The sequence below is a fragment of the Tupaia chinensis genome, unplaced genomic scaffold (genome assembly GCF_000334495.1).
Source record: "Tupaia chinensis unplaced genomic scaffold, TupChi_1.0 Scaffold000294_5, whole genome shotgun sequence".
In the NCBI taxonomy this organism is placed as follows: Eukaryota; Metazoa; Chordata; class Mammalia; order Scandentia; family Tupaiidae; genus Tupaia; species Tupaia belangeri.
The window spans coordinates 2,918,945-2,929,137 of record NW_006159782.1 but is presented as its reverse complement, the minus strand read 5'-3'; the positions used below and the strand labels follow the sequence as shown (position 1 = coordinate 2,929,137).

General features: G+C 55.1%; 1 protein-coding gene across 1 annotated transcript in view; it reads left to right on the top strand.

Annotated features, from left to right (window-relative positions):
• The window catches only part of SACK1F (scaffolding CK1 anchoring protein F), a gene marked incomplete at its 5' end in the record, with an annotated part of 36,735 nt that extends 26,765 nt beyond the window's left edge, over positions 1-9,970 (top strand). Inside the window, 2 exon segments of the mRNA XM_014588701.2 lie at positions 1,083-1,774; positions 8,895-9,970. Coding sequence (XP_014444187.1) covers positions 1,083-1,774; positions 8,895-8,944 — 742 coding nt within the window.
• Between the last annotated feature and the right edge of the window lie 223 nt (positions 9,971-10,193).

Genomic DNA, 10,193 nt, shown 5'->3' with positions numbered 1-10,193 from the left:
CAGGGGGGATGGTCACACCGCAATCCCTTCTCCTCCATTCTCCTCTCAGGATCTTGGGCATTCACGCACATGCACCTGGTGTGAGTTTAAGCCGCCAGGTCTGGGACTCGAACCATGGTCGACTATGTTGGAGTCCAGTGACATAGCCATTACGCTAACTGCTGGTCCCATTTTAAAATTTTTTTAAAGAGATTTTTGCTATAGGGCATGTGTGCTCACTGGAGAGACAGAGACAAAACAAGAAATCACTCACCCCTCCTGGGTGGGATGGCCACACCGCAGTCCCTTTTCCTTCAGTCTCCTCTTGGAATCTTGGGCACACATACATACATACCCAGAGTGAGTTTTAAGCCACCAGATCTGGGACTTGAACTGTGGTGGGCTATGAGGGAGTCCAGCGATATAACCACTATATCACCTATTGGTCCCAAGTTACTTTTAAATTTAGTTATTTAAGGACAAGAGACTGATTATATCTGTGCAGTCTTAGCCCTCTAAGTAAATTAAGATCCAGGTGAGGAAAGGTGACTTGAACACAAGGAACAGTTAATAAATAGCATGAGTCCTCTTGTGTGGGTAAAGCATGGGTTTTTGCAGACATGGAGTGCTCTAAAAATTTGGAGAAGAACCAATATAGAATGGAGTAATATTAAGCATAGCGGCAGCTGCAGTTACTATTTATTAAATGTGTGTTTGTGCTGGGTATGGAACTAAATGTTTTATGTACATTATTTCATTTGAGCCTCCCAGCAACTCTGGGAACAACAGTCCTGGTGAACCCCGTTTTACAAGGCACACAAGAGTGGAAGCAGGTTCAAATCCAGGCCTGAGTTCTCATGCTCTTCCCCCATGCCCATGGCCCACTTTCTGCACTTGAGGCCAACGCATGGGCAGAGAGAGGATGGGGTGAATGGGGAGAAAGCAGTTCAGCAGTGAAGGCAAGTAGTGACTTCTGTGGGGCAGCAATGAGGCTGGCCCGTGGCAAGTCAGGCTGGGGCATAGGCAAGGTGTTGAAGTGGCTGCTAGCGGGACCAGGAGAGGCCTGGCACATGGATCTCGCTCTTCTGTCTCCATGTTCCCAGGTTCACCTGGAGTTCCTCCTACGTGGACAGGAACCTTCTCCTGCTCCTGACAGGGCAGAACGTGGAGCCCTTCGATGTGGAGTTCCGGGAGCTGTACGCCATCTCCGAGGAGGTGGACTTGTATCGGCAGCTGGGCCTGGCAGGTGGGCCAGGAAGGCTTGGCCTCAACTCCTCCACAGTGGCACGGAAAATCATCAACCCCAAGTATGCCCTGGTGGCCAGCAGCCGCCCACCGCCCGGGGAGATGATGCGCTGGGCTGCCCGGCAGCAGCGGAAGACTGGCAGTACCCCAGATGCGCCGGAAGAGGGCAGCCCGGGGGCTGAGGGGGCTCGGCGCCTGGAGAACTTCCTGAATGACCTGGTCACAGTGGAGCAGGTGCTTCCCCCCGTGGAGCCCATTCCCTCAGGAAAGCTGAGCCAGAAGGATGGCAGGGTGGTCTCTCACCTGCATGTGGACCTGAAGCCCAAATCCCGCGAGCCCCTCATCCGAAATGGCAAGGGAGAAGCTGCCAATGGGGAGGCCACCCCAGCCAAGGAGGGTCGGCGCTTTGGCAGCCGATTCTTCAGCCGGCGGACCAAGAGGCCTGCGACGCCCAGTGGCATGACCAGCTCCCTCTCCACTGAGACTTTTGCCAGTGCAGAGATTCTGGTGGGGAAGAGGCCCAATGAGGACTCCAGTGCCAATGTCTCAGGTGAGCTTTCTTCCCTGGGCTCAGGGCCTCCTTGGGCACTCAGCCCTTGTGGAGAGCATTGCCTCATGCCTGTGGAGGGCGTCTGCTAGATGGTCCTGGGGCCTTTTATGGCTGTGGCCCTTATCTACCTTGTGGCCTTGGGCAAGTTACTGCAGTTCTGAGTTTGTTTTCTCTTCTCTGAAAGGGCAGAGGGCCTACCTCGCTCAACTAATCAAGGACCCAGAGCCCTCAGTGCAGCGCTGGGCAGGGCATGACTGCCGATCTTGCCACTGCCCGAGGGCATTTGGGTTGGTGGACCCTCGTAGTAACTCAGGTCCCTAAAGTCAGCTTAGAAAGTGTCTTCTTTGTAAGGGAGGAAGTGGAGTCATAGCCCGGCTGGGGGCAAGGTTAAGGCTCAGCCCTATCTCTGAGTCTGGGGCTCTTCCTAGCTGGTCTTGTTCCTCGCTGATCACCTCTTGTCAGGATCTCACCTGGTCAGACGCACCCCACAGCCTCTGCCCCATCAGCACCCTGACCTGCTTCCTACTCTGTCGTGAAGAGTGTGCTGTGGTTTCTCCCTGCATCTGTCTGGCAAGTCATTCTTGCCATGCTGCTCATCCCTGGAGAAATCCTTCTGGTGGTAGTGTCCTTCTGGCTGTCTCCCTGGGATCCCTAGGGACCCTGGCCTTCAGCTCTGTCTCCAGAGCAGGCTCTGGGGTGGCCTTTCAGGAAGCTGGGGCGACAGCCAGGGCTGCTGCAGTGTCTCGCCACCCCAAGTTGGAGGGGTTTCTGTGCTGGGATTTCTCTCTGCATGCCTGTGGGTCTCTGCAGTGATGAGAACTGGGCTCCTTGGCCAGCCAGTTAAGTGCTGGCAAGGCTGAGGACTCATCGTGGATATCCAGTGGGCTCCTAAGATGTGTGCATCCTCTAGGGCCCCTGCTTTTACCAATAATGAGTGGCTTGAGAGCAGGGACCATGACCATGTTTCTTTTGCTGATTCCCCAGCGCCTGCCATGGGATGCACCGAGGCTGTGCTCCGGAAATATTGTGTCAACTTGCCCTTTGCCCCTTGAAGTTACAAGGGGCCTGGGAATCTCGGTGTGGCAGGAGTACTAGGCTCTCCCTCAGTTTGTCCTCGAAACTTCCTGATCACCTCCGCGGGCTGGGCCCTCTCTCCTTTCACGCTCACAACAGCCCTTCATGCACAGAGGTGGCAGATGGGAGCTAGGGAGGTGCACTGAAGGATTTGAGGGCACAGGAAGTGGTGGCAGGGCCAGAACGCAAACCCAGGCCTGGCCCTCTGTCAGGAGAGGGGTGGCTGGCCCTGTTCCCATTCCTCCTGGGCCCCCAGCTCCCCAACACCAGATGCTGCTGCTGCTCTGCACCTCTTGTTTGGAGAAGGGTTGCCATGGTGAACACCTGGCAGGGAAGTGGGAGGAGGGGGCGAGCCCAACCATAAAAGGGGCTGTTTCCCAAGTCCTGACTGGAAGTAAGTGGAAGCTTTCTCTTCCCTCAGCCCCTCACCCCAAGGTGCTGTTTCCATGGAAACGCAAGGCCCATTGTCTGGTCCCTTCCTGCTGCCTTCAGCCTCTCAACATCAAGTTACCCTGCAATGGCTGGGGTCCACGGGCCCCAGGGCTGCCCTGGAGTGTTTGCACCAGGAGCCAGCCAGGTGGACTGTGCCCTTGGGCAGGTCCTCTACACAGCACTTCACGCTGGAGCAAAGAGAGAAAGAGAGAGGGGGAGAGAGAGAGATCACCAGAGTGCCTCGGCAGGCAGTCAGGACGTCTTCCTCCATCCTTGAGCGGACACACGGAGAGGGGCCTCATCCAGGGCAGCCTCTGCCCACCTGGACGGGTGTCCCACACCTGAGCCACTGAAATCCACAACCTCTCATGAGACCCTTCCTCACCTTGCCGCTTTCTTCCCTCAAAAACAGGGGCAAGAAGCTCCTCTCCTGAAGGCTCTTTCCAGAGGCTTCCAGCCTCCCCCACATGGGCCTGCTGCTGGGCTCAGGCAGCCAAGCGGGTAGCTAAGACTCTTCCCAACGGGGCCCCCACATGGGAACCGGGAGCCCTCCCGGGAGACAATCATGGTAGCATCTACATTGAGGCCCCCCATCCAGGGGAGGAATCCCCTTCCCATCTGAGCTTACAGAGCTGCCATTGTGTCTGTCAACTCAGCTCACGACATGTCCCTTCTCTCTCAGGGGCTGTTTCCTCCTCTAGAAGAGGAGAGAGTGAGCAGGAAGGGTCTCCAAGGTCCCTTTGATGCAGACTCCGACTCTGTCCTTTCTGTCTCTGCTGCCCTCTCGTCAAGGGAGAGCCTGGCTGGATGACAGGGTGGGTCAAAGAGAGAAAAATAGAAAAAACAAAGAGCTGACAGCCTGTAAAATTGCTTGATAAGAAGTATATAGTTGTCAAACAGCATGCAAATTTTTGCAAACCCAGGTGTGGCCCTTGGGAGGACCTCAGGAAATTGCCTCCTTAGGGGCTAGGGATCTAGTTGGGGTGTGTGTGGGGGAGGGGGGGTGGTGAAGCTGCCAGGTGTTCTGAAGGCTCACAGCTCCCTCTAGTGGAGGAAGCCAGGCCTCTTGCTTTTTGCCTATCTCCTAACTGGCCTGGCTCCTGCGCTGAGTGCGCCCAGCCTCTCTGCAAGTTGCCGCTTGCCACTATCCTGCTCCGGCAGGCCTTCTGTTGCAGAGACCGCAAGCCTCAGGGAGCAGCAGTCTGTGCAGAGTCTCATTTAAAAACACAATGAATGGAGCATACCTAGGCTGGGCTCAGGAATCCGTGTTTAAACAAGGGCCTTGACCTCTCAGTGTCCAGGATTCTCAGACCAGCAGACACAAAGCGACAAGGCCCTGTCCTCGGGGAATGCTGCTCAGGTTCCAGGGAGATGAAGCCAGTAAAGAGAAGCACTGGTTCTAGGTGCTTTCAGGTGGCGCTGCCAGTGTCCTGCTGGTGACAGCCTCTCACAGCTGCCGCTCTGTCCCCCATTGCACAGTGAGGAAAGGCAGTGTATTCTGCCATAGCACCTCTGCAAAGTTCCTTGGCTGCCTCCAGGTAGCAAGCATTGGTATCATTTCCTTCCTTTTCTTTTCTTTTTTCAAGTTTCTCCAGGCAGAGGATATGTGTGCTTGTTGGAGAGAGATGGGGGTCGGGGAGAGGAAGCAACCCCATGAAGAAGGGTCATGTCACAATCCTTTCTCCTCCATCTCTTCCACTCTTCCTGATTTGGGGGCACATATGCACACATGCCCTGTGTGTTTCTCAATCTACTGGGTCTGGGACTCAAATCATGTGGTTGGCCAAGTCATGCCGTGTTTTTGCATAGACAACCCAACAGCTGCCTTAACCACCATGCCACAGCTGGCCCTCATTTCCCTTTTTCTTTGTCTTAGGTTTTTGCCATAGGGTACAAGCACTTGCTGAAGAGAGACAGAGAGAGGGAGAGTGAGAAATCACCCCCTGGGGGAATGGTCATGCCACAAACCCTTCTCCATTCTCCTCTCAGGGTTTTGGGCATGCATGCTTACACACCTGGTGTGATTTCCAAGCTGCCGGGGCTGAGACTTGAGCTGCGGTCAGCCATAGGGGACCCAACATTTTTTTTTAAAATAGAGGTTTTTGCTATAGGGAGCATATACTTGCCAGAGAGACAGAGATAAAAAGCAAGAAATCACCCCCTGGGGGGGGTGGGGGATGGCTATACTGCAATCTTTCTGTTCTGCCCTTGGGATTTTGGGCATGCATGCACACATGCCCTGCTGAGTTTTAAGCCACTGGGTCCAGGATTCAAAAAGTGGTGGACTACCTGGGAGTCCAGCAACATAACCATTACACCATCTGCTAGTCCCTGAGATCCAGTGCCTTAACCGCCATGCCACCTGCTGGCTCCTCCATACATCTTTAAAGAACTGTTCAGAAGAATCAAAGGACGGGATGTGGGCTTGACCCCCTTACAACCTTGTCTTGTCTACCAACTGAGAGGAAGGTGGGAATGCTAACTTACTTCCCAAGAGCCCCCACCCCCAAGGCCGGTGCTTTCTTCCAGAGCTTGTAGATATGACCTACAGCGACAACGTCTTTCTAGAACTCTCCTGGGCTCCCCCGATTCCCGTGTGGATGAGCCAGCCCATTTGGCAGCATAGGCTGGTCCTGTGGAGCTGTGGCCAGTGGGCTCCTGGGTCAGACTTCCGGTTCTCCTTTGTCATCCCTAGGAGCTGAGAGTTACAACTCTCTCTCCTGGAAATCTAGGTCCTTGTCAGGGATGTAATTTTAGGGAAGTGCTTTCTCAGTTCAGAGCTTTCCAAGGACCTGTGGGACCCCAGTTCCAAGGTGAGCCTGTTCAAATGCTGTCTTGTCAAAGATGGCTTCCGCAGTTCAGAACTGGCCCTGAGGAGAGTGCGTCAGGCCCCTGTTGATCATTGGAGGCCATGATCTGGTCTGGTACACCTGAGCTCTGTTCTCAGCAGGGATTCTGATCACGCAGTACAGGTGAGGGCCTCCGAGTGACAGCTCCTACCTGGCTCTAGAGAAGAGGCGGGTGTCCTCATTCTCACCAGCAAACATCATAGCCCTTCTGACCTTCTAGTTTCTCTTAGGCCAGGGCTGATGCTACTGTCTCAGGGAGGTAGCCGGTGAGTGAGGATGTGTTCATCACCTGATCATGTCTACTGTCGCTGCTATTGTTCTGGTTGACTGGATTCTGAGGTGGCTTGCCATCACCTGCTCGTTCATTTCACGCAATAAATAGATATCTGTGAAAGGTCTCCTCTGTGCCAGGCACCGTTCCGAGTTCCTGGAACAGCAGTGAATGGATTGAACGAAGTCTCTGCTCTTGCGAAGCATGTTACACTGGAGGGGATTGGGATCAGGGAAGGGGAATGTCTCTTTTATAATGAGTGATCCAGGGACCAGGAAATGGTGTAATGGTTACATTGCTGGACACCCACGTAGTTGACCGAAGTTCAAGTCCCAGACCTGGCAGCTTAAAATTCACACTGGGTGCGTAGGCATGCATGCCCAAACCCCTGAGAGAATGAAGGAAAAGAGATTGTGGTGTGGCCAGCCCCCAGGGCATGATTTCTTGCTTTCTGTCTCTCTCTGTCTCTCTAATGAGCACATGTGCTCTATAGCAAAAATCTCTCTTAAAAATAAGAGTGATCCAGGGAGACCTCTCCAGTGAAGCACAGTGGGTGGAGGGGGAGAGCCATGTGGACATCCAGGGGAAGAATCTTCTAGATAAAGAGAATGTAAAGCCCTGAGACTTGTGGGAAGATGGGACCCCTTGTTCTGGTCATGGCCTTCCCTGTTTCTTCTGCCTCCTGTCTCTTGCACTGCCTTGCCTGCAGGCCAAACTGGGCCAGCCATGGGTCCCGAACGCCCCCGCTGCCCTCCCAGTATGCCCCTATTTTCAGTCTCACTCGAGTGTTACCTCCTCTTCGAAGTGTGACTTTTCCTCATAAGCCTTTGAATCACCTATACCATGCTACACATATTTTGTCTAAAAAAAACCTTTGTTTGGATTATTTGTGTATTTTTCCCCATTACTCTGAGCTGCCTGGTTGGCCTGCACGTGGCAGGCTCCCAGTAAGGAGCATGGCAGGAACGACAGAGTGCAGTTCCCCCTCCACCCACTGTCCACTTCCGAGGCATGGAAGTGGATTCTGAGAATGAGGTCTCCCTCCAGGTTCTCATCCAGCCTTATTGCCCTGGGGGAGCATGTCCCGGTAAAGACAGGCTCATCATTCCTCGCCTCGTGCTCCCACCGCCTTGGGGCAGAGCGCAGGCTCCCAAACAGGCCCCTCTAACCCCTGCACCTCCACCCTCAGGAGCCCTGCTCCTTCCCCTGCTTCAGGATCCCGAGATGGATTGGCTCCCCTCCCCCACAATGCTGCTGTCTCTGGGGAGGAACTCGGCATCTGCTTACTAGGCCAAGCAGATAAAATAGGCCACTGAGAGGAAGCGGGGACAGATGTGCCCATTGCAGCAACGAGGGGACAGTAGGCCGGGAAGAGAAGCACTAAAGCAGAGCCACACCAGGCACTGCTGGGAAAGTCCTCGAGGCCGCCTGCTGGGGCAGCGCTGTGAGGAGGGCTCAGCCCGCTCAGCCGGGCTGCTAAGTCCTGCAGTTAGCCTGGCTGGCCCAGACAAGGTGGCGAGTCACTGAGGGCAACCGCTAGGCCTGGGTAGCACCTGGCGTTGGGGGCGCTGGGGACTGCCATCCCGCTCGGGGTTCTGCCCAGTGGTTCTCTTGTTAATGGCCCAGAAGCTGAGGCAGATGCCCCCGTAATTAAATTCACAGCTGAAGTGACATCAGAAGGTGGTGTGAGCACCAGGGAGACAGCTCTTGCTGTGGAGAGAGACCTGGCAGCAAACAGGCTAGCTTCCACCTGGAGAAAGGCAGCCCATGCCTCAGCCTGGACGTGTCAGATCTGCCTTGTGGGGCCCCTCGTTTCCCTCCCTCCAGAGGAGAGCAGGAATCTAGCCCTAGAGGACAGGTCTCTGGGGACAACAGAGAAGGTGGAAATGGAGGGCCAGGCCTTCAACCGAGGAGGAGGCTTCTCTGGCTCGAGCGGAGCAGTTTTCTCCCCTGGCCCTTTTCATGCAGTGCTTCCCTCTGTCCTCCACCTTCAAACAGCGGCAAAGTGCAGTCCACCCCACGGAGCCTCCCCGAGGTGGCCCATGTGGCAGAAGCTGAGACGACTGGAAGGCAGCTCTGGCCCTGTCGCTGAATGGCCCCCTGCCCTTGGCTGTACGGTAGAATAGGGCCTGTGCTGCCTAGTTCCTGGCATGGCTGCCGGAGGGTGGCCTGAGACAGGGCTGTGGTTGCATTTTGTGAGCTGCTGGTGAGCAACCCAGCCAGGCTTTCCCTCCCAGGCTTTCCCTCCCAAGGCCTGTCCTCATCTCCACCCCTTGGTGCACCAGCATTGGGGATCCTGCTGAGGCCACCAAGGCAGAATGAATGCTTTCTTTTGCTTTCTTTTTCCTACCTGGTTTCCAGATTAGCAGCTTGGGAGGAAGACAGTGATCCCCAGCTCTCAGATTTGAGGCGTGAAGCACACTGGGTAGGGGCTGGGGCAAATCATAGAACGTTTCACTCACATCCTTCCCTACCGCATCCCTTGTCTCTGCAGGTAAAACAAGTCCCAGTTCCACCAAACCCAGCAACTGTGTGATTTCCTGAGCCAAGGACAGTAGTGGGCAGGACCCTTGGATGCCCACCCCTCCTGCGTGGTGCCAAGGAGCGCACAGGGCACACCCTGCAGCGGTTTACACACCAGACCCCGCCTGGCTTCCTGCCCTGCAGCCTCTGTCCTGGCCTCAGACCCTGAATCCCATATGGGGGGCCCGCAGCATCTCAAGAGAATCACGTACCTCCACCTGACTGCCAGTGGCTGGGGGGGGGGGACTGCCGCCATGTTTACATGAAGTGGAAGCCTGATGAGTGTCCGCTCTCCTTTTCGCCGACCCCGTCCCCCACTGGGCTAGCCTCACCCCACAGTCCTGATGGAGTGAGGGCCGTGTCTTCATACCTTAATGGGACAGGTCCCCAGGGCAGGCAGCCCCAGCTCCCTGGCTTCTCCTTCCCCAGGCTTCCTGGTGCTTCTGGTTCCCCTAAGAGGTTAGCAGAATAAACGGGAAGAGGATAGGGCTCTGAGCCAGAGACCCCGAGATCCAGTCTTATTCTGGCCTCTGAACTCCAGGTGGACAATGTGGCTGGGACAGTAGGGGCATGGCCTAGACCCTGAATAGAATGAAGGAAAGTCACTCCAGCCTCCCCTAGCTGGGGACTGAATTTGCCACTTCCTCTCTGAGTGCCTTCCACTGAGGTCTCCCCTCTCTCCCTCATGCTATCCTGGTGGCCTGGGTTGGGGTGGTCCAGGCCCCTGGCTGTCACCTGCATCAAGCCTCTGAGGGGTTCTTTATAGCAGCCTTACCTGGACCACTGCTCTGTGGTTTGCCTTGTTTTTCAGCCAGAGGCAGGGCTTGGCTAAAGGGATGGACCGTGGGGGAGCCACGGCCATGAGGCATTGGGCCCAACTGTCAGCAGCACGTGCCCTCCCCCACCCTGAGTTATCCTTGTCCCCTTTGCCAGCCAGGATTTCCCCAGTTACACTTAAGCCAAAGAGTAGCTTTAGCCAGGCCAGCCCAGCCCAGCGCATGGTGGTTAAGGAGCTGGATCCCACATGGCCGACTACATGGTTCAAGTCCTGGACATAGTGACTTGAAGAACATGCCAGGCATATATACGTGTGTGTCCAAAATCCCAAGATGAGAATGGAGAAGAGATTGTGGTATAGCTATGCCTCCCATCCCTGGGGGGTGTTTTTCACTTTTCCTGTCTCTCTCTTACAAGCACATGTGCCCCGTTGCAAAGTAAAAAAAAAAAAAAAAAAAAAAAAAAAAAGACTAGCCTTAGCCTCCTGTAAAAA